Source organism: Anguilla anguilla, chromosome 5 (assembly GCF_013347855.1).
Source record: "Anguilla anguilla isolate fAngAng1 chromosome 5, fAngAng1.pri, whole genome shotgun sequence".
In the NCBI taxonomy this organism is placed as follows: Eukaryota; Metazoa; Chordata; class Actinopteri; order Anguilliformes; family Anguillidae; genus Anguilla; species Anguilla anguilla.
Genome location: NC_049205.1, coordinates 40,123,842 through 40,148,055, shown reverse-complemented (window position 1 = coordinate 40,148,055; position 24,214 = coordinate 40,123,842). Strand labels below are relative to the sequence as shown.

Sequence of the window (24,214 nt, the reverse complement as noted above, 5' to 3'; positions counted from 1 at the left end):
GTCATAGGATGCCACCTTTCCAACAGGTTAGCTCATCAAATGTATAGAAGCTCAGCTGTGAAGCGGTAGGCCACAAGAACTCACAGAACAGGAACACCAAGTGCTGAAGCATGTTACATTACATTACATTACAGGCATTTGGCAGACGCTCTTATCCAGAGCGACGTACAACAAAGTGTGTAACCATAACCAGGAACAAGTGTGTCGAAAACCCTAGAGAGAAGTACGGTTCCAAGTGCAGGGAACAACCGCATAGTAGCGTTGTTCCCTGCATGTAGCGTGTAAAAATCATCTGTCTTTGGTTACAACACTCGCTGCAGAGTTCCATACTACCTCTGGAAACAACATCAGCACAAGAACTGTTTGTCAAGAGCATCATAAAATGGGTTTCCATGGCTGAGGAGCCATACACAACCCTAAGATCACCAAGTGCAATGCCAAGCATTTGCTGGAGTGGTATAAAGCACACTGCCACTGGAGTCGTGGAAATGAGTTCTCTAGAGTGATGAATCTTGGTTTAGCGGAACGCATAGTGCCAACTGTCCTGGTCCAAATAGTGCCAACGGTAAAGTCTGGTGGAGGAGGAATAATGGCCAAGGACGGTTTCATGGTTTGGGCTTGGCCCCTTAGGTCCAGTGAAGGTAAATCTTAATGCTACAGCATAGAATGACATTCTAGAGAATTGCTTCCAACTTTGTGGCAACAGTTTAGGCAAGGTTCTGTTTCAGCATGACAATGCTCCCGTGGACAAAGCAAGGTCCATAAAGAAATAGTTTGCTGAGTTTGGCGTGGAAGAACTTGACTACCCCATCAAACACCTTTGGGATGAATTGGAATGCCGATTGCGAGCCAGGCCTTCCCAGAAGAGTGGAGGCTATTACAGCAGCAAAGGGAGGCCCATGTTGATGCTCATAATTTTAGAATGAAATGTTCAACAAGTACATATGGATGTGATGTTCAGGTGTCCACATACTTTTGGAAATGTAGTTTATGTGGAGATCATTTATGCCTACAGCGGGATTTTGAAGGCATTAATGCAGAAGACACACACTCCCATCACTTCCTATGCTGCGTGTTGCACACTGTATTTGGTCTTTTCATTTTTGCATGCCTTCCATTTTTATGAAGCATGATTCAAAAGATTCTTTGCCCTGTTGAACCTTGTTGCATGAATACTGAGCCTGAAAATACTTTTAATGATTTGTGTTCTATACTTATTAAGGCCAATCCACATGCTGTGAAAAAGGAGTCACAAAACAATAGACCCTTGCAGGGTCCACAAAATCCTGTATAGTGGACCTAAGCATTGTTCTTCTAATACCAATGTAGTTGCTGTCACTTTAATAATGCTCTGACATGACTTCTTGTTTTATATTATGAGCTTTCATGAAAGAGTTGGAAAATTCATAATTGATGATAAAATGTTTTCAAGTCATTTGATGTTATATGAATTTGCACATACTGTTCAGTATTGCATCTATTTTTTGTTGTTTGGTGGGTGCCTTACAATATGTGTGGTACTGAATATTTTTGTTGTTGCTTTTCAACAAATTCAACACTGTGCTGCTTCTTAAGGAAGGGACCCAGACTGAAAAGTTATTTCCTTAATTATGTATGCAGAATATATTGTAAACCTAATAGATTTATATTTCAGCAGTTTTGTTGTATATTTTTCTTCAGTGTCAAATGTGAAAATTTGAGTATTCTTATTCTAAGTTTGTTGGTAAAGCACAGTATTTTTGATCCAGTTTTTTTTCTGGTGTCCCAGAATGCTATGCAGGACTCTGATATCATGGAACCATTCCTTGTGCTGTTCTTTGGTTTTTGTTCTTTTGGTTTTTTCTTTGGTCTGTTTACTGTGTGCATCAGACACATGGAATAGTCCTCGCAACTAAAAAAACTGATGGGGTAGTTTTTCTGTATATAATATTGACAAGTAGTTGTGAGAACACTACTTACAATTTCTTGCTGCTTTAATAGGTGTTACTTTGATAAAGCTTAATGTCTACATATACCTAAAATGTCTTCTTCACAGACTGACAACTTTAGTTTTTTTCTGTAGAGAATGCACGTAGACTTATCTGTTCCAGGAAATTTCTTTACAACTAAAGTTCTGGATTGACACTTTTTTGTGTTTCCCAGATGGAGTATTACGTTATCATGTGTTCAGCTGTCAAATGCAGTGCTTATACAAAATAAATCTGTTCAAAAAAGGTTTCCAAGATGTTGCTTTTCTTTCATAGTATGAAATTCCTTGAATTTGGTGATGGTGTCATGACTTTAATGCAATTGTTGATGCATGACACATGATGAATGATACCTCTACTTTTATATTTTTTCTCAAAAGGATTACTACAGACCACTTGGGTTTGAACACTGATCTTTTATTTAGTGCATTAAAATACTGGAGAAATGTAACAGCTCTTAGTAATATTTAAAACACACGAAAAGACTATGGAATCCCTATGGAAGTGTGAATATCCAAAAATTCATTAGCATGTTGAATGTTCTCATTAGAATTTGTGTAGGTAGGGAGCAATTCAAAGCCAGATATTTTTGTTAAAAAAAACCCAATAAGTCTGCATAGTTTGCAAAGAATTTTAACTCAGCTCACAATTTCATTAAATGAGACTTACTGCTGAACCATTCTGAGAACTGTCATTAACACTTTGTTTCTTCTTCTTCATTAGATACAAACGTCTCTGGTGACCCAAAAACAAAGTAAAAAAACTGTCCAATAGCAATGTCCTATTCTTGGTCAGCATTTCGACTGGCATATTCAGCTGACAATCCTTTACTTCAAACATTTGACTTGTTGAAAAACAACTTCTGGAATCTGTATTAGCAAAGCACAAGGTTATCATCCACCAATGCCAGTTTTGTGGGCCAGGTGGGGATACAAAAGTAACCCTCAGTGGGGGGAGGGTCAGGATAGTCTCAGAGTGGGTGAAACTACCCAAGTCAAACAAATCTATCATAAGAAATCAGATTACAGGAAACCAATGCCATTAAAGTCTGACATTTTCCATGCCTTCCAGTAGCTCTATTAGTGATAGTCTCTGAAGACAATGTCCAAAGTGTGACACCTTCACACACTCCTTGAACACCCAACAGGCAGAAGTGGTTATCACTGTTTCCCATGAAACTTGTATTTCACAGAAATACAGCATTTTTACATGAAGGTTTTTATTCAAAACTTCCTTTTAAAATTTAAATATTTTAAAAGCATGGTGTAAAGGTGTATAACATTCAAGGTGTAATACTGCATAAAGATTTTTAATTAAACAGTTTTACAGTAGTATCACCAGTCTAAATTAACAGGTTTAAAAAAAGCTCCTATAGCATCTTTCCAGTATACTGCATTTTTTATTTTACCTATTAAGGCAATCATGAAAGACACATCTATACCAAAATCTGTCTGCCAAATTTCTATTGTAAACATACCGATAACTGATCTGAAGTTTAGAGCTGGTAGAAGAAGAGTTAGAATTGGAGCAATGAGGAACACTGGTAGGAGTACTGAAGTGGAAAAGGCCCTGGAGGTAGCTAGAGGCTGTCAATCAGGGCTCTAAGCATGCGAAGTATACACTATGCGATGAGCCATTGCTTGTATTGGAACTCTGGTCCCAAAAAGTATAGGTAGCTCGGTCTCTGTTCGTTTCTGGTTATGGGCCTGGTTGTTGTTCATGCCTGCCCTAATAGGACTGGCATTCTTTATTTTTCTGCCCACAAGGTCTGCTGCCCGTGACAGTGTGTCATCAAATGAGTTTAATGAGGATCTCTTGGATAATCTGATACTGAAGGTGGACAGTAGTTGTTTGCTGGACGTAGACTGATAGCACTTGGCTGTAAATGATCTGTTGCCGTCCTCAAGTGCTTCGGCACCTGAATTAGTACCTGGCGAGACATCCTCTCCCACAGCATGTCCCTCCCCTGTTAAAGGGAGACCACATGATATGTTCTCTGCTGTCAAACTGCCTGATGAGCTTAGTGTGGAGGCTGCCAAACTTCTCAGTCTGGTTCTCCTTGGATAACCAGAGCCCTTCACAGGCGGCAATACAGAGAACTTGTTGATAATTCCTTTTTCTTTCATTATTGGACACTGCATGGCCAATTTCATGTAAGTCAACTTTGGTAAAGTGTCTGGAGGTCTAGCCCTTCCTATTACTTTACTGGATTCAGCTTGAATTGTTGTTGTTTTTTCATATTTGAAATTGTCTTGTTCTGTGTCTGAAAATGAGTTTTCTGATGGGGAGATTTCCAGTGTTTCCAAGTGTATTGGAGGGCACAGACTGTTTTCGCCTTTATGCTCCTCAGGCAAACTGCAGATGGTTACAGATGATTCCGAATTTACACAATGGTCCTCTTCAGGCTTCTGTACAAGATTTGCATCAATACAGAGGAGACAGTGGAATTCATGTTCTCCAGTTTTGACTGGCTTACATGTATTCTGCAACTGAAATAGGCAAGCCAGTGGAGGACACTCATTCCAGCCCTTCACCTGTCAATATATGAAACACAACATTGAATGTTTCTTTCCTCTATTTTTCCAAATATATACCCATAAATGAATTCTAAAAACTTAAGGTCATGACTTACTTATGAGAGAAGTGCAATGCAACAGTGCGTTTGCAACAATCAGAATTAAGTACCCAAAATTCATTTATGTGTTTATATGTTTTCTGCTTTTCTGTTTTTCTGTTCCAATTATTAGCACGCATATCCACAGAATACAATGGACAGCTTGGAATAAGGTTGGTGAGTCAAAAAGACACGTGACAACAAATTGTGATTTTGAAAAAAAAAATGTTTCCTTCCTTCCTTGTGATATATTTCAACAAAGCGTGGAAATCCACAGAACACAAAATAATGGTTCAAGGGGTAAAAGGTTAAGTTAACAGGCTAACATGTAAACAGGGGGGGGGGGGAGTTAATTACAGTAGGCCTGCATTGTCCTTTTGGTGAAGTGAAACCCGAGTTCATTGTAAAATAATTAAGAAAAACTGCGATTTTAGAAGAGATTGTGTGATTTTTTTTTTCTTTATAAAAGGAAAAGGTAGGCTGTGTACGTGCATAAAGTGTTACGATAGCCCTACGTCTGTTGTAGACTTAGTAACCCATAGAAACAATTTAAGAACATCCACTGCTGCATCTGTAACTTCTTGGACGTAAAATATACACCTAACTGTGGATAGGCAATTTCATTACTTACCACCTGCTCCCATGCCGATTGAACAGGCATTCCGTACAGAGACAATGCTGCAAAGCTCTCCTCGCTGATGTTCAAAAGTGAATCGACATGATATCTATCGGCCGTTTTGCATTCTGTATCCTCAGTCATGTCAGCACCAGCTTGAGTCCAGTTCCCACTTTCCCTTGTAATATTCATTATGAGAGAAGCCTTTAGAAATAACAAAGCGATTATATTATTATTGTTGCTGTTGTTGTTGCTGTTGTTGTTATTACATTCCTAGGTTTTTGAAAAGTAAATCCGAACTCCGAATTCAGACTTAGCTAAGCTAACTTGTTGAAAAGACGAAAAAACTAATTCGTTTTGGATCAAAGTAAAGCGAATTTCTACGACATACAAGCTAACCTCTGCAAGTAGCATTTTAGTATTCTCTAAGTGATAAACTTATAAGACTAGCGAGTATAAGGTTGGTCTAATTTTACAGTAACTGTAATAGACTAAGAGAAACGAATTTACCCCAACGGCTGCAGATGCTTACTTTTTTCTCGCATTGCAGCAGAAAAACTAGTTGTGAGTCCGGGTTACTAAAATGGCTAAAATGGCTGTTCAATGAATTATTAGACCAGATATTTCCGTAAATGTCAGTAGCTTGCTGAAAATAACACCAAACAAGGATGCGCACACATATTTTGCGGATTGAGGACATAACCCCGTTGTCATGACAACCGTACGGCACGACAGAAGCGCTTGGTGCTGACGCTATGGAAAAAGAACGGGGGACTGGAGGGCGTGTCTGGGAGAGAAAACATTGAAAATTAATATTGAATATTTCTTTTTTGCAAGCGTGTTTTGTAGAACGGTCGTTTTCTTTTGTTTTTCATTCATAATCTTGATGGAGAGACTTGCCGCATAGCTGTAGCCTGTAGCCTAATATCATTCATCGCAGTTCCCCTACCACAGTGCCAGAAAAAAAAACATGGCATAGCGATTCGTCAGTTCAGAGCATCCAGTCGAGGAGCGCAGGTCTGGGTTACTCTAAACTACTCGTGAATCGGTAACTTTGGTAGGCTATATCCAGTAGCCTATAGTTTTATTTCCCAGCAAAAATATTTGTCACTTATTGGCGGCTGAATTGGACTTCCGTGTTAATGTTTTTTGCTCCGGTATATTTTTTTCAAAGGACCCAAGCACAGTAGGCTGTTCTATGCAGCCTAATATTTTCTTCCAAAACCTGATCGCTGAATGCTGATTATTAGTTTAGCCTAAATATGATAGTCAAACTGCGATTCATTATGACCGAATCTTATGAGGAATAGGCATATTGTAGCATACACAAAATATCTGTCATATCCACTCTTCAAAACTGATGATATTGTCGACTGAGAGGCATGCTGTTTATTATTTGCCAACCAAAAGCCTACTCGTTGTAATTTGCAGTTATTTTGAAACCACAGGATGCTGTACGATTTTGGCAATAGTCCAACATGGGAGACGTCTACGAGCGATTCTGCACGTATCAGTTGTTCCCCTATAGGCTCATTAACGTCAGGTGGTGTGTCCTATCATGTTTTGCCAGCCTATATTTTTGTAGAAATTAAACTCGCGACATTCATGGGAAACCAGGCTTCTCGTAGACTAGTAGTCTAATTAAGGAATTCCGTATTACGTCTCGGTCTGTAGGACTGACTGAAGTGGAGGGGAACCTTTCTGTGGCGCGTCATCTGCACTTGCAACAGCTCTACGCAGATTGGTTTAGAAATCCGCAGTGTCAGAAACGACCATATCCCTGCCATGTGTTAGCTAGACACCTGACGGCTTTCACACGCTTTGGAAGCAGGCTAATTTTCAGGATATTTCATTATATGGAAAGTGAGACTGTGCATGCTGTCGTGGTAATGCTGCCTCCAAAGAATTGCATCCCGAGAAACTACAGCTGTATGGCTGGGTTGTTCGGTAGTTTGGCTGCGGCTAGCCAGAGAAAAGAAGACGGGGAAGAAGATACTGACGATGATCATTGTGAACCTCTGGAAAATCATGTTGTGGCCGAGAGACCAAGAGGCAGGGAATGCTTTTTGAAACCTCCGCAAAGTCCTACCTTGCGAAGAAGATGCAAGTCATTGCCGACTCCGACTGAGAGAGGCAAGCTTGAAATCGCGAGGAGACGGAGCCCGTCTAGTCAGAAAAAGGTCAGATTTGCCGATTCTTTGGGTTTGGAGCTTACTTCTGTCAAGCACTTTTGCGACGCCGACATGCCAGAGGTACCGCAACGGGTGCTAGACAATTTCAAGAAAGGAAATAGTCTACATCTAAATATCTTTGAAAAATTCCCAAGAAACCCTTCGCAGTCGATTTTCATGGAAACCCACTTCAGTAATCCTGGTCAATTACCAGGATTCCTCCAAAAAGTGAAGAGAATGAAAGTGTTGTTAGAATCTGTTGAAACGGACGAGTTCAGCCTGACGGGGTTGATCCGGGTGTTAAACTTGGCATTCGAGAAGACTGTTATTTTGAGGTATTCTCTCAATAACTGGGTGACATATTTAGATATTATTGCGTCGTACGTCCCCGAATCCAGCGACGGACTAACTGACAAATTCTTCTTCAAGATCATTACCCCAATATTTCTTGAGACTGGAAACTCCTTACAGTTTGCCATAAAGTACTGTGTGGCTGGTGAAGAGTTTTGGGATAACAATAACGGAAATAATTATAAAGTTGGACGCCACAGATTTAAAATCTCACCTCCAAGGGATTGGGAGAATGGGTGGATTCACTTCATATAGCATGCGGGTTTAAAAAAATTTTTTTTTTTTTTTACTTTTTTTTAATTTATTGATTTTTCCATTTGCTAAAATAGCTACTGTGACTGTTTGTGCGTCATTTCATTGTGCACTGTAGGCTATCGCAGCATAAATGACAAAAGTAGGCTAATTTAATTGTACTATTTTGAGCGACAGCAATATCCGCGTGTTTGGGGTACTATATTTTATATTTGCTAATGCTATTGCGGGCTTTCATGCATTATGTATGCACGAAGTGTCTTTGTAACCTTGAGGCGGATAGTTTGCAGGTCTAGCTGTATGTGAGATGCTTGAAAGTAGTGCATTCGATTTTTCGGGCTCTGCGTACGTAGCGTCCGTGCTCTCTTTGGCAAGGACAGGATCGTGTGTAAAGACAATACGAGTCACAGTTTGAACATAAATATTTCGTAATAGCCTACATTCATTTCTGTCAAATATTTCCTTGTTATATTTAGCGTACTAACTGTCCACAAAATTCAGGCGTACGTAACATTTAAATGTGTTGGCTAAAGAAATCTGTCTTTCTGATTATCCTGTGAGTCAATAGTCTACCTTCTATGTAGGCTATCCTACCATCGATTAATTTTACTCCGACTTCATAACAGCTTGCCAGTTGCCACATATGCGACACATTTCTTGTGCAGTAGGCTACAGTTAAAACGATAGTTCATTGTCATAGAAAGGGACCACGTGCAAATCACTTTTACTTAAGGGAGAAAATGTTCTTAAAATCCCTGGCTGGATGAATTATGATTAGGCTGTTTTATTTAAATAAAGTTATTTCAGATATAAATGTAATGTTATGTAGCTATTCCAGAGTTGGAGAAATGTAATTATTACTGCCATTAGATATTCTCTTGAGTTCTGTCAGAAAGACATTGCCTTAAATGTCCAGAAAGCATTGTAGGCGTTACCCGTAGAATGTTAAAATGGGGCAAAGTTTTGGTATCAGATTTGAACTCCTCTGGTGGCATTGTGACTAGCCTACTGAAATGGCTGCTGGTGCATAATACTGTTAAAGTAGTACTAACTAATAATGTGAAAGCATCTATTTTTATCACAATTCATTATCACGAATATGAATAAATATATATATATTTTTAGGTTTGTTTTTTTTTAATCGGAAGGGAAGTTAACCAATGAGAATTCAGTTCTCTATATGATGGTAGTTGCGTGTGCCCTAATTTCTTGATAAAGGAGAAATTACTGGTTACTGGTTATAGGAATACTGGGTATTCCTGATTATGAACTATATGACAGCCAGGCTGCAGTCTGTTCCTCCTGCCTTAAAGGTGTGTGATGGGTATAATGTTTGGTGGGTAGAGTTATAAGTAGACCCATGAAGTGTGAAATAACCATTGTTGCATTGTAAGGATGCAAAAACTTCAGACAGATTAAGCCACAATTATAGCATTAAGCTAATTTTCAGGTAAAGATGGGTTTTGAAAAAATCTATATTTATTATATTTTACTTAAGGAAATCTTTAAATATAACAGGACCAGGAAGTGTATATATAGTCCATATATTAACACTCATAACAGAATGCCCGTAGCGTATGTGTCCAATATTATTGTTCTCTCTGCACTTATTTTATTTTTAGGCATTATTTCTCTTTAAAAATTGATGTATGATTGTTAGTATTGGTAAGCACCACTTGTATAATACCATGTCATGACTTTCTACAAAATATATAGAAGACCTGAAGATGAAATACCATCATAACTACTTGTGTTTAGCCTCAGCAAATAAACATGCTGATTGAAATTGAATATGGTAGATCAAAAAGGCTTTTACATTGGAGGAGATGTTGGAATTTTCTTATCACCTTGCTCAGTGATGGAACAATCTTGGTGTGCATGGTTAAGCAGATTCTGGGGCCTGTTCCTATTACCGGGAAGTAGTCAAATGTGCTCAACTGCTGTGACTGTGGGCTTTAAGTGGTCAACCATTCAGGATTGCAGCCCTATTCAGTCGCAAGGCCGATAGTCTAGGGGTGTAACCCTCAGGCTTCACCACGACATGATACAATTTTGATTCTTGAGCCAACGGTTTGTTATTTGGCAATAGCCGCCTTAAGATTAGGAACATTGGCATTCATATTTTGCTATGATTCATAACAGTACAAATCAATTTTTGCACGTTGTATCAATTGGATTGAATCGTTTCCCTTTGAACCAAAACATCGATCCATCGTAACGTTACTCCCCTATACTATACACAATGTGCTCTGTGTACTTTTATACAATAAATGTAGTTTCAAGTACAGTATTTACTCAAGAATCACAATATTTCATTTGTTCTTTCAACATAGATTAGATTGATTTAACAAAGTGGTTGTATCAGGAATTGTGTCGTGCAACTGATGCTTAGCCTTCTATCCCTATGAGTCTTCCTAATTAATGCACAGTGGTGACCATTTCATATCTGTAATTGCAAGTAGGCTAATCTAAACCAATGCATTTAAAATAAATTCGTTTTTTAAAATTAATTTAGATTAGATTAGATTTTTATTGTCCTTCTAGCCCTTTTCACACATTTTTCAGTGTAGGTGTCCGAGTCAGTTTTCCATGTAAGACGTTCCTTCAGTTTGCCCTGTCAGGACCTAGTAAGATTTATGGAAATCTTTTGCCATGGTTCTAGTGTGAACAAAAGCAGTAGCATTCCCGGATAAAGCACGCAAAAGGTTATGATGTTCTTACCTGAGACCTTTTGTTTCTGACACAAATTATTTCATAAATAGCCTATGTTACTGAATCTGCCCTGTCAACAATTCTTGCACAAATATAAGACTTTGCACATTGAAGATATTGGAGCTGCATTGTGTGGTTTTGTGAGGGAAATTTTAACATTTATTTTAGCAGTATAATAAGCAGTGTTGCTGTACTTGACTGACAAGACTTTGTTTTTTGTAAGGACAGCATTACAAAATTGTCAGTGCCTCACAAATTGCATGTGTGCTACGCAATACTCCTCCCTGGTGAACTTCTGTGTCAGGGATTTACGTAGCTTTTTACTCAATGGAGCAAGCTGGCTAGTGCCATATATCAGTGCCACATATAGCTAGCTATTTCATTTGCTGATCATAATTATTTTCATTGCCTTTTTACAGAAACCAATTGCATATATACTGTATGTTTAAATTTTAGCTGATGAACCATTCGTCCATTGTTTATCTACCCTTTGCTATTTAGGACTATATCTGAGCTATATTGGCAAAATATGTCACCATACATTATCTTGAAACTATCACTCTTCAACTGTGTTGTGTTGGTGTGATTTATATCTCTGCAAAAACTATTATTCAGTCTTGACGTTACATTAGTTCTGGTTAGACAAACCAATGTGACATTAACATCTGTCTTGCATTGCTTCAGAGGATTAACATCCTGCCTTGCCTGATCTATCCGGGATTTATCCGCATAGGAGGCCTGTGTGAATGGGGAAAACCACTATCTAACCCAGATAGCTAATTGAACCCAGTAATGTTGTGGGTTCCATGTGTGAAAGGGGCTAATGATTGATTTGACCTCTTGCTTTATTTAAGTCACAGATGTGACAAATCCTGTGTTTCATTGCGATCGAGACATTTTAAGTGAATTTCTGCAAACATATTTGAGTCTGGATGATGCCAAGGATATACATTATACTGTGTATTTAATTGGTATATGTTTCTGTTTTGAGATACTGATGGTAGACTTCTTTTTGAATGTTAGCTTGGTTTGAAAGGACAGGCCTTCTAAATATTGTGCGCTTATCCTTGTAGAAGGATAGATTTTCCTGTGATTGGCTCACATAAACAACCCCTTCTGTATAAAACAAGCATAGAGAATAGGAATATGAATATTTGAAATGTAGAGGTCAGAAAGCAAATTGTCACCCCAGGATAGCATTTCTATTGGACTGAAATATCCATTCTCCATGTCTTACGTTATTCTCTGATTGTTTAGCCAAGGAAATTGAACCTTATTTGAATAATATATTTTATATCGATAAATGATATAGCCTCTTTCAACTGATGGCTGCTTTTCCTGGTCTCAATAAAAGGATAAGTAGTTTGGACATTTGGACGACACATTTTAGATGGTGATGATCTTGCCTTCTTGACAAATTTCACTTTATTTTCAGTACAAAAGAAACAACAAGGAGTGTGAAACTTAATTACATAATAATATATTTTAAAGGGGTTTTCAAACCTGGTCCTTGGGATCAAGTGTGTTTGCTGTTTTTTGGTTCTAACATATTTGAAACCTGGATTGGCCAAAGCTATTCATTGTTCTTAATTATGAACTTTTAATATGAATTTAAGGATTTTAATCTCTTGAAATCACAAAATCATAAATAGCCAATCATGCCATGAAGAAAACACATCCCCTATTCACTTGGCTTTCCAAGACTAAATCATTCAGATTAAATAACATTTCACTATCTGTTATGTGCTGATTCCTTTAGAAAGAGATTGCATTTTTTTTTAAAGTTTTAATAGTCTGAATTATATGGAGTAGTCCTATTGAATTACTGTATACATCAATGTGATCTTAATTGGTGACATTTTGGACCCCTGTTCACTTAAACTAAACCATTTGTGGAAATCTATGGGGCCAAAGACAAATCAACAGGTGACAAAAAGTCAAACGTGCATTGTGTTAATGTAAGTTTACAGAAAAAGGATGGAACAACTTGTTCTCAGAAATGTTAATGGATCAAGAGATTGACTGAAGAAACAGCAGACACAGTGGGTCTAGGATTAAGTTGGAAAATGCCTGTTTTGAAAGAAAGTTACAGCCACACTGGTTTGGCTTTAATTTATTCACTGTTTTAGTTTAAGTTGAGACCTGTGTCTCACTGGGACTCAAATATGGCCTCCATCATTGTATCAATGAACCTTAAGGCCAACTGCGTTTCGTGATTTTAATCTTTCCCTCTGTTAAGTTGAGGTCAGTGTACCATTTGATCGTTGCGAGGATGACCTGCCCTGAGATTTCTTCATTGTCCTGGAATGACCACCAGGCTGTGGACCCTGAACAAGGATTTTGGGGTAATGGATATAGAATGTGAGAACTGAAGTGAAAGCACATTGAAATAATGTTCCTGATTCCTGTAACGAGAATGTAATTATCTAGATGTAATAGCACACGAGAGTATGTCCTTTTGGGGCTAAAATCTTTTTGCACTGTGGAATATGAATGAAAGCTACCTATGTGATTGTAGGGGGGTTAAAGAGGGCTACTCCCAATTTGACACTATTTCTTGTCTCTTTTCTGTGAATGGCTAGAGATATTTATATTTTCAGTTGCGTGTTAACTTACTATTTTGTACCACTATCAGTGCAGTACCTTAAATGTGATATATGTCTGATTTATGTTTGTGTGTCTTCTTTTTTTAAAGATAGTTTTGTGAACAAAAGAATGAAACTAACTTGTGTGGATTTTTTCATCTATGCAAACTTTTTTTTAGCGTATAGCTAATGTCTATGTCCGTTTGTTGATGTATCCTCTCATCTGTCTTCTCGTCTGAATGTCAGAGGTTGTATCTGGGCTGTTTGCATGCACAGCTGAAGTACATATTTTTATGGTGACTTTGTAATGTAGCCAGTATTTTACTAACACAGTGGTAATAAATGCCTTTGCGTTGGACACCAAAGTATATTATTATTCTTCTGTGTTAATTATATTTTCTCAGTGTTTCCTCCAGAAATTCTTTTAGGGTAGGTGTTGACAGGGTAGGTGTTACCCAACATCTGTCAATTTCACTGCATATTTCAAACTGCTTTCAACCCATCAGATTCTGGTGGGGCTGTCACTCAAAAAAAAAAAGGAAATGCACTGCCTCAAAATGCAAGTGCTGCTGAATATTGCAGCTGCAATAAGAAAAGGATGTGGGTTAGGGTTAGGCTGATCAGGGGGCAGGGGTGGTAGTATCTTATTAGCACAGGTTAACATACTATTTGCACAGTGTCTCCTCCTTGATTTGTAACTTTCTGGCCCGTAGCTTCAGATCTGACACACAGCTGACCTCTTGCCATCTAGATCAGGAAATTTCCTTTGAAGGTTCTCCTGTTGCTTCTGTCCAAGAGGGATCCATAACCTAATGTCGCCAAAATCACCCACGTGTTAATGATACTTTATCCCCTCAGTTTGTATTTTCAGGTGGGCAGTCTCAACATTCGCAATGATCTTAGTGCTACATTCTGAAACCAAGTACCCTGCTTCTTTAATTGTCTCAATTGCCACAGGGTCCTATCACAAATAAAGTAGACGTTATTTTTAGGTAGAACAGAAATAGGCAAAGAAGTTACTTATTTAACTGCTAATTACATGTTCTTTAATTCCTGGAACAATCTGGATTTCTGGGTCAGGTATGGAAGGACATCAGCTTGCAGGTGAATTGCACCAATAAACCTGTTGGTAGTATAGTACGTATTACAGGCCTCGAGCTACAGATTCCTGTTTGCTTGCTTCCTAAGCAAGGGCTGCAAGGACAGCTGGAGGGTTTCTCCTCAAGGTGGGGATGGTGTTGTCCTATAACAGCCATCTTGTGTTCTTCTCTTCCTAATAGACAATAAAGAGATTGGATAGAAGTTTGTGCTAGGTAAGCTGTTCTCTGCCAGGAGTAAGGAAAAAGACTGTCTTACTGTCACTTTAAGGTTGTCCACTCCAAGAATGGTGGAAGCTGTTCTAAGTACTTCTGTGCGATTTGCACTGTTGCTGAAGTAGAGGTGAAGATGTTGAAGGTGCCCTCTGAATGTTTTCATGTAATGCACCTAGTCTGCAGCACCTTTCCTGGCAAGGGCAGACTGGGCAGCAAAGATACTCAGCAAGAGTCATACTGTTAACTTTCTGGCATAGGTTTTATTACTTTTAGGTAGCCTATTAGTTTTTAAAGTTGACATTTTTCTTCAGAAAGTCATTTCAGTCATCACAGATGCTCCATCAGTTCCCAGATCAAATATTCGTGTCACAAGGATCTTCTTGACATTCATCACCTCTCTAACAGCCGCGTCAATTGTTGCGGCTTTACCATCTGCTGTAGGGACAATGTCAAGAAATGGCAATGCCAAAAAGGTCTCCTCTGTGCCTTTAAACAAAACATATTTGCCCATTAGACAGTGCAGTCGGTAAAATTAACTGATTTTTGTATTGCAGGGAAGTATGAAATCACCTGATGTGTGTGCCCAGCTGTTGATTCATCTATTTCAAGACCTATGGCCTGTGATGAATGTATGGCTTTCGGAATAGTCTCTTCAGTCATGTCAGCTTAGCTAAAATTTGGATTATTCGGTCAATACTCCAATGGGATCTGTAATTGGTCCTTTAGTCAAGCTAAAATCGTAGAACAGAAATATTAAAAGTTGTGAATGTTCTACTCAATGACAAAATGTGTCATATCTATTTTTAACATACCTTTAGCTTCAAAATAGTCATTGAGCTAGGTTAAGAAAGGCAGTATAATTTATGTGGTGTGCAATTTCATGTTTTATCAGGCAGTACAGCCATTTAAAACCCCAACGATGGCAGCATGTTCCACTTTGAGAACTGGATCATAGGCTTTTACAATGGGTACATCTAAAATGAACACAGAAAAAAAACTGCAAGAAAAACTTTATAACAAGCTTGTCATTGCTAGTTTGTGTCTAAGTTTATGTTAAATTCGAAACAGTTGTGTAAATGAAGTTCTACTTGCTTGTGCCTCAATGCTGACTTGAGCATTGTGGTGCTCTCTTCTGAGGTGCTTTTCAAGTGCATCCTGTCTGTAATTGTTCGAGGGTACCTCAATCAACGTCATCTCTGAAATTCTTCCTGAAGTTCAGGAAGCTCTTTGCACGTGCTTCCTGCGCTCTCTATAGAGCATCCCGGTAAATAACATTTGCGTGATGAAGTAAGGCTATTAACGTAAGACTAAACAAACATCTCATCATCTTATTACTAATTCCTCATTATTCCTTACACTAAGGTACGGTGACTAGTCTGCGCCTCTGCTCCGCCTGTTGGCTCTGACAAGACATTTCTGGTGTTGCACGTGACCCTAATTCGGGCAACTGGAGTGTCCCAAAAAAAGAAAGAGTAAGAGAATGAGTATGGCGTCTTACTTTTTCCCAACATTTATTATTTTAATTTTTTTATACAGCGTAGCTCAACTGAGCTTGAATACTCTTTTACCGCAACGCCCTGTTAACATCCCCCTCCCCAGCCTGCATGTTTTTGTGAATGCGGGCGGAAACCAGAGTACACGGAAAAGATCCACACACACAAGGAGAATATGCAAACTACATGCTGTGAGGCAAAAGTGCTACCCACTGCACCACCGTGCCACCCTGTATCCTTTCAATGAATGAGAAAGTTATTAGTAGAAACGTGTGAATCATATTTTAAATCCTCTCTCCTTTCCTGTCTCCTTTCCATCCTAATCTCCACCCTGTTTTAACGCATTCACTCCAGCATATGCATGAACACGTGTATGATAAAGAAATTCACTGTGACGTAATCCCTGCCAACTACATCCTAATGGCGAATTTCAGTAAATTAAGTGTAGATATTGTGACCTTGTAGAAGCTTCTTTTGCACCAGAAAGCAGTCGCAATTCCCTTTTTTTTAAAAGATGATGAGTCGTTGTTGCATCGTAAATTTAATTCTAAGCCAGTTTTTTCTATCTTTTAAAACAGAATGCAGTGCCTATTTCTGTGTTTTTCCCTTCAGGTTAGGGAAGTTGTACTGCCTCTTCTATAAAGCGCTGGGGGAAACCCTGCTCAGTATTACTTACTTTCTTATCTTACAAGCACAGGTTACCCAATACTAGATTTTGTATTAATGGACTATTTTAAGCCTGCCGTGAAGTGGCGGCAATTCATGCGTTTGATGGCGGGGGCAAGAATGTCTGCAGCTACTCCCTCAAGAGGATTTAGCTCCTTTTATACTTCTATACACACAAGTGCACCTCAGGACAAAGTGTCCTCATCAGTTCTCCACTCCTCCAACCATTCATTTTAAACGTCACCTGATATACTGCAGTCACTGAAGATAAATGCCTTAGCACATCTAATGCTGTTGCCTTTATAAACTTGCGATTTAAATCGTGCAATTTAAATGCAAAATAAACAAGTAATAAATAAACTGTTGCCTTCTTTTCATCCACTCATCAATACCTTCCCAAGTAATGTTTCTTCCTCGTACTTCAGTCCCCAAATTTGTTTTCGTTTGCATTTAAACTTTACAATAATAAATGAACTGAGCCTGAACCAGAAACCCCTTATAGTACATAAATCTTTTTAGTCTCAGACAATGGCAGCTAGAAACAAAAACATGATCGGTTCTGTACATACAGTCACATATACAAGGTATTTTTGGTTGCCTTTTCTATTGTGGCCACCTTCCCCTGGGCCCTTGAGGCATGTTTTAGTTGAAATGGGAAAGACTGTGTGATGCTTGCCCCAGAGATGGTGAGTGACATTTTCGTGAATCGATTGGTTCTGTCTGTATTGCTCTAGAGAGGATGGAAATAGGCCTCGGTTAATGGTCCTCTTCTCAGAGGACACTGACTTACATTATGACTGGCATACTTTTCCTGCAGTGTACTTTTTGCAACTGCTTTTTATGTGCCTTAACAATAGCTTTTATAATATATAACTATATTTTGTGTTTCCTGATTTCTTGACATTCCCATATACTTGAAGTACATAAATTCACTGTGTTTGATATTCAAATATCTGTCACAGAGGGATGGTGATTAATTCAGTTCTCATTTCTGTTTACATTCCAGGCCCTTTGTTTTTGTCTTGATGGGAGAGTGGGACTTTGCAAACAGCCTTTTGGGTGGGGCTGTTATGAACTGCGAACTACACGGTCATGTTAACCGTACAAAGCACTTGTCTCGAAACAACGGCACCTAGTTCTGGGGGGGCACTCACAGCACAGTATGTCATCTTGCCAGAGCCTGATGAACATTGATCAACCACTCTGAACTGAATAACAAATGAAAAGCTACAGAGAAAATGATATGTCATTGATTTAACAATCATATATGTTAAATTTATAAATAATTCTTTAGGTCATGCAATACCATTACAGTTATGTTATAATTACTGTGCCGTCAAAAAGTATTCAGACCCCTTCACTTTTTCCACATTTTGTTACGTTACAGCCTTATTATAAAATGGATTAAATTCATTTTTATTCTCATCAATCTACACACAATACCCCATAATGACTAAGCGAAAACAGGTTTTTAGAAATGTCTGCAAATTTATTAAAAATAAAAAATTGAAATATCTTTTACTTGAGAAAAAGGGGCTAATGTTTGTGTCATGGGTTGAAAGTATATATCTGGGAAAAGATTTCAAGTCCATTGCAAACGATTAGCAGTGGTGAACATCCACTGGCTCACCATCCTTGGAAATGAACTGTTGACAATCGCTTTCATCTCCTAATTATGGAGCTTTAATGCGATCAGTAAGCACAGACCATGTGAGGCAGAAAAATGAGGTCCTAGGTACTGTAGCAGTGATTAACCCTGATAATCAAATGTAAGCCTTAACTGCAGTAAAGCCTTGACTATATTAACCTCAGTTACTTTGAACTACGTAGGGTTCATAAGCCATACATTGTATTCGTGTTGAATCTCACTGCTCCTCTCCACTCCTATGGGATCAAAAGCCTGCCCAAAACATGAGGTTTCTTATCCTTTTTATTGCCTTAATTAAATTAGCCTGCGGAACAGAGCCAAACTAAACTGCAGAGTCTCATTCAAGTCAGCAGCAATTAGATCAGCATATCTTAAAAGTACAAACCAATCATTTAAAAGCTTGTTTGGATTGAAGGACCATACAAAGAAAATACATAAATATATTTTATATTTATGTTAATGACCTGGTGTAAAGTATAGTTTTGTATACAGTGTTTTAATTTTTTATTTAATTGTAGATTTCCATGAGGTATTGCTGCCGACAGAGATAAATTATTTATTGTGCATCTATGATATATAGCCTACCTGTCTTCCAAATGTCTCCCATTATGCATGTGTACATCATTGACGTTAAATAATTTAAAAAGTGCCTTTTAGGGTGTGTGTTAGTATCCACCATTAAATAATTTAGTTTGAGTGATCAAGCTTTAGGAGATGAGGTTCAAAACCGCAGCATTATCAGGTGAAATGCCAACCTTGCAGCCTTCACATAGACAGCAGCTGCTTTGCAGTAAGAGATGTCAGTTTTCCTAGCCCACAGCTTTGTTTGCAATTTATATTCATAACATTTGTTTGTCATAAAGAAGGTCCACGGGGGTTTAATTTATCCAGATAATCTGCTGAGTTAGCATACATGGTCATACAGTGCTGATACTTTGTGAGTGTGTATTATGTGGCGTTGATGTGCTGTAGAGTTCTGATGTCATTTCTACAGCCTTCCATTGTGAAGCTTCTGCTGCACTCTGAACGAGTTTGTGTCTGCTTATTCAGAGATTAGCCAAGGTAATCTCAGCAGTTGAAAGTAATGTACAATTAGTAATGTGCTCTATCCACATGAACGCCATTGCTAGGGTAGAATTGGTAGTGTAACATTAGGCCTACTCCGCTTGCTTAACTGAACATTTGTTTGTATAAAGGACCATTAATTTAAAAAATGAATGGTCCCAATGGAAAAATAAATAAATACAGCTGTTTGAATGCTTTGTCCTGACGGCCTATTTACATTGGAATATGATCTTTGTTGCATTTTTGTCAGGACCAAGAAAAACAGGTTCAATAATGAATATAACTTTTAAAAAGTTTGAAGGACAAACTTCAATATTAGTTAGCTTGTGCTTGTGATTTTTGAAAGGTTAAACTTACAAGGAAGGTCTACAGACAGTCATGTTAAAATAGTGGTATCAACCTGAAAGTCAAGTTTCTAGTCCACTTTGATCCAGTGTAGTTGTAGCTATTACCTAGCTTACTGCTTGTTACAAACTGGAATCATTTACAGAGTTTGGTTGTGTGCAACTCCTACCTACAACTAAAATAGATAGCCAGCTCGATAGTAGCAAACTTTCAAATGTCAAAGCACCTGAAAGTGCTCTGGTGTTTGGTGGATTTTTTCATACGCCACACTCTGAAAGGTCTTTATCACATTGGCTATGCAAAGGCTGACCACTTCATTACTTAAATGCATATGTATAGCCATAATATCAAAAAAAAATGTCTGCCTTTGCAATTGGAATGACCAGGCGTATAATCAGTTAAGAATTAAGGTACTTATACTGATCAGAGAACTAAAAGTCCGCCTTGTATGTTTCTGAAAAATTGAGTACTTTCACGTGCCTTGGGGTCGGGTGGGGAAGCTTTTCCATTCTGATCTATATTCAAAGGTATAAGGAGTGCCAGTAAGCCTAAGGGGAAGAAAAGTGTGCTTTTTAAAATTATCCAGTGGATATTTTGTTATGGTTACATGCAGTTTTTTTAATACTCTGGTAGTTTTAACCATGTCCTAGTTCTGATGATGCTTATTTTTTCAGTAGTTTTATGTCATCTCTCCCTGACTTAAATAGGTATCAACTTATATCGGGGGAGATTTTAACTGCTATGTACATTCAGTATTGGATAACCCATGCTATAAAGCAAAGTTCACAGATCATGTCCCACTCTGGAAAGGCCTTTCCCTTCTGAAAGGGTAGATACTGGCAGTTTAATATTAAGTTATTGCCTGATGAAAAGTTTATGAAATTTTGGCTTGAATGGATTCAGGTTTTTCTTAGATATTAACACATCCCCTGTGGCTGAGAAGATCACTGTCTGGGAGGCATTAAAGGCATAGCTACAAAATAAAATTATCTCCTGTACTGTACAGAGGGCTAATATGTCTAAAAACTAAAACTAGAGTTGACAGAACATAATCTCCATTCAGTTAAACAGCATGCCATCTCTCCACAGCCGTTTGTTTACAAGGAATGTGTGAGGCTGCAGACAGAATTTGACCTTCTTAAACCATCAAACTGAAAACTAATCAAGATGAAGTTTTCATTCTGTGAAGAGGGTGAGAAGATAACAGATTTATGGCTCATCAGTTGTATTGTTCCAAAGCTGCACTGCTGATTACTGGGCTTTGCACAGTCAGGGTGAGTCATGTCTGACCAGAGTTGAATCAGTCAAATTTCAAAAGCTGTATTTTAACCTGTACATCTTAATTAGAGACAAGGGGCTGTTGAGTGGCTCCTCCTATTAAGGCTGTGTTCTAGGGCATGGGTGGGCCCCATAGTCATGTTTTAGTCAGGCAGGATGATAATATCTCATCACACACCTTCAACCCCTGATGGGCAATTGGGTGCCTACAAGTTTCTGTGTCTTTTTTAATAGTATGTTGGTGTGTGTTTTTGATTGGCCCAGACAGTGTTTTGTGTGTGTGTGCGTGTGAATGTGTGTGAGAGGAAGGATGTTTTTAATATTGTGTGATTTGTGGTCTAAAGCAAAAAAAAATGCCCGACAGGTAACTCCAAAGCAGCTTGAACAGTGACTTTTCTTATTAATGGAGTGGTGCATGGGGCTTGTGCATTAATGTAATGATGCAGAGGGTTTGTGCATAGTAGTCTGCTTCCCTTGGAAGGAGTCGGATGATTTGTGTGGATGTAGCATCCTGTTTGCAGTCTGTTTGGGGGCATTAATAGGGGTGTTGCTGCTGTAGAGCTAATGGAGAGCTCATTGTTCTTCCTGGCCCTCCATGAGTCCCTGCCAGACCCCCACTCCACCTTTGCATGTCTATGCATCTCTGTGTACTCTGTCTTTCACCGTGTCTTTTTTTGTCACCTCAGGTTGGAAGCGACACGGAGGTGCAGTGGGTAGCACTGTTGCCTCACAGCAAGAAGGTTTCTGTGTGCAGTTTCTCCAGGTACCCCGGCTTTCTCCCACAGTCCAAAGACATGCAGGTACGCTAATTAGAGACTGCAAATTGCCCATAGGTATGAGTGCGTGAGTGAATGGTGTGCGTGCCCTACGATCGATTGGCAGCCTGTCCAGGGTGCATACCTGCATCTCACCCAATGCAAGCTGGGTTAGACTCCAGCACCCTCCACAACAGTGACCAGGGTAAGTGGGTGTATATAATTGTAGTTGTATTCCAGGTTTCCTGAACCACAGCCCCCTAATGTCATCCTCCATCTGCACCACAAATCATCAAATACTGCATGACTGCCTGGTATACTAATGTTTCTGTTCAGGCTAGATAAAAAAAGAATTCTGAACCTCTTTAGACTTGCTTCAAAGTACTGAATTGTCTTCTGTTGGATGTTTCTGCACTTACATTTTTGACCGTGAGTCTGTCTTTTTATTTATTTACATGTATTTGTGTTTATTTATTGACTGTTAGGTACTTAAATGGTAATTATGCATGCTTTACTCATATAGCTTGGATGATAACTGATTAGGACAGGGCTGTATGTTATGATTATGATCATGTATCATGTCTTTTATTATATTGTTTGTTGTTAAATGAGTATTTGTTTTCAAGTGTGACTACTAAGATTTTTGTGTGCAGCAGACAATAAAGATCTGTCTATCTATCTATTTGTCTGTCTGTCTGTCTATCAACTGCAGAATGAAGATTATATTCAAGGTGTAGGTGAGATCAATCATTCTCCAACAGCTCATGCAGGTGTCCAGTACATAACCTGGTCATAGTGTTTATGTATGCAGAGGACATGGGTTATGGTCTTTAGTTAGAGCTGATAGACATAATGGAGACTCAACGCTCCAGTGTATACATACTTCCCATATATACTTTAGATGTGTCCTTCTTAGTTTGCCTGGCTCCCCTCACCAAGCTCATAATGTAGTTTGACTGGATGGATCATGGTGTGTACTAAAAGGCAGGGGGCCAGAAAGCAGTTTATTTAGCCGAGTCCAGGCTGCGTACTTCAATGGTGCCCGTGTGCTGAATGAACAGCAGTCCCAGGGATCGTTCCCTCTTTCCAGCTGACAGCTTCCGAGCGCCGCGATCAATGACCCATCAAACACTGCAGCGCAGGATATCTCATTTCCGCCGCAGTCGCCGCGGTCCCCGCTGGGTTACATAAGGCCGCCTGCTCTCATCAGAGGGGGAGGCACGTGCCACCTCCTCTTTTGGAATCAAAGCTTTTGTACGGCTTCAGGTCGGTTACACGTGCATTTTCCCCCTTCACCAAATCCACCGCAGAACGCCAATACGTGCTTAACTTTGTTCTGCAGCGGCGGGTTTCCGAACAGTGGGTCGGAATAAAGTGAGAAGACAAGCGCCATGAATTTTTGAAAATGGAGTGGTGTCTCAATTGACCAGACAGAGTGAATAGCGGCATTGTTTCATAGACAGTACAGCTTCTGTGCTACACCGAAAGAACAAAATGTTGGCGTTAACATTAATATGCGGTCAAACTGGGATGGAAATCCTGATTTAATGCACATGCCACTTGAATTCAGTGAGAAGCCTGTGTAATGTATGTGTCACGCCTTGCATCTCACACAGTTGTACTGTGATCCCACACACAAGTCAGTGTTCTTGAAATAGCTGTTACGGCTTTGTCTTACCTTATGTTTCTATTTTTAATGCACTGTGACATGCAGCTTCGATACAGATACCGTGCAGACAGTCACCACATTACTGTGGTCTGCCAGCTCTTGCTTCCCTTATTTAGACCATTTCGTTCAGTTTGTGTCAAGGCTGTTGTCTGAGAGATTTCATTAAAGGCATGCAGTGTGGGGTTTATCACGGTATATAAACTACTTGGTATTCCTGTGGTCAGTGCAAAGAGCCTGGCGGAAAATTGAATCTGTCTATGCCTTACTTAATGACATGTTTTAGTTTAAGGCTGGCTCTCGCTTAGAATTCATCCGTGGAGATATATATTCAGTTTTCAGACTATTTTCTTGAGTGCACTGCAGTACACAGTGACGGTGCACATTTTGTTTGTGCTGAGGATGCACAGCCAGCCATTTTGATTCGGAAACATAGACTTCATTCACCCATGCCACTTTGAGGGGATGTAATTAGTTTTCCGACAATGTCTGGTACATCCACACTATACAAAACAGACATAATTCAGACCCACTTTATCAATTGGGCTCTTAGTGAGGCAGAGCACTCTGCAAAAATCATAAATTATGACTGAAGTGGGGCCATTTTCCCCACTATGTTTTTAACCTTCCAAACCACTTTTGAAATGAGAGCACCTGCCAAGGTGCAAGGATTTTGATGATTCTGTATATTTATTAAGACGGGAAGTCAATTAAACT

General features: G+C 39.0%; 2 protein-coding genes and 1 long non-coding RNA gene across 3 annotated transcripts; 2 read left to right on the top strand and 1 right to left on the bottom strand.

The window, feature by feature from the left end:
- Window positions 1-2,372: 2,372 nt before the first annotated feature.
- LOC118227752 lies at window positions 2,373-5,952 on the bottom strand. The gene is made up of 3 exons (XM_035418601.1): window positions 5,708-5,952; window positions 5,213-5,401; window positions 2,373-4,501 (listed from the first exon to the last, which is right to left on the bottom strand). The coding sequence occupies exons 2-3, from the start codon at window positions 5,387-5,389 to the stop codon at window positions 3,569-3,571; spliced, it is 1,110 nt and encodes a 369-aa protein (XP_035274492.1). The 5' UTR covers window positions 5,390-5,401; window positions 5,708-5,952; the 3' UTR covers window positions 2,373-3,568.
- Window positions 5,953-6,710: 758 nt separating this feature from the next.
- On the top strand, window positions 6,711-13,633 carry LOC118227753 (protein phosphatase 1 regulatory subunit 3E-like). Its single transcript, XM_035418602.1, has one exon. The coding sequence runs from the start codon at window positions 7,054-7,056 to the stop codon at window positions 7,972-7,974; it is 921 nt and encodes a 306-aa protein (XP_035274493.1). The 5' UTR covers window positions 6,711-7,053; the 3' UTR covers window positions 7,975-13,633.
- Window positions 13,634-15,945: 2,312 nt separating this feature from the next.
- Window positions 15,946-22,511, top strand: LOC118227754. The gene is made up of 2 exons (XR_004765348.1): window positions 15,946-16,053; window positions 16,181-22,511. It is a non-coding gene; the product is annotated as an uncharacterized LOC118227754 (long non-coding RNA).
- Window positions 22,512-24,214: the final 1,703 nt, after the last annotated feature.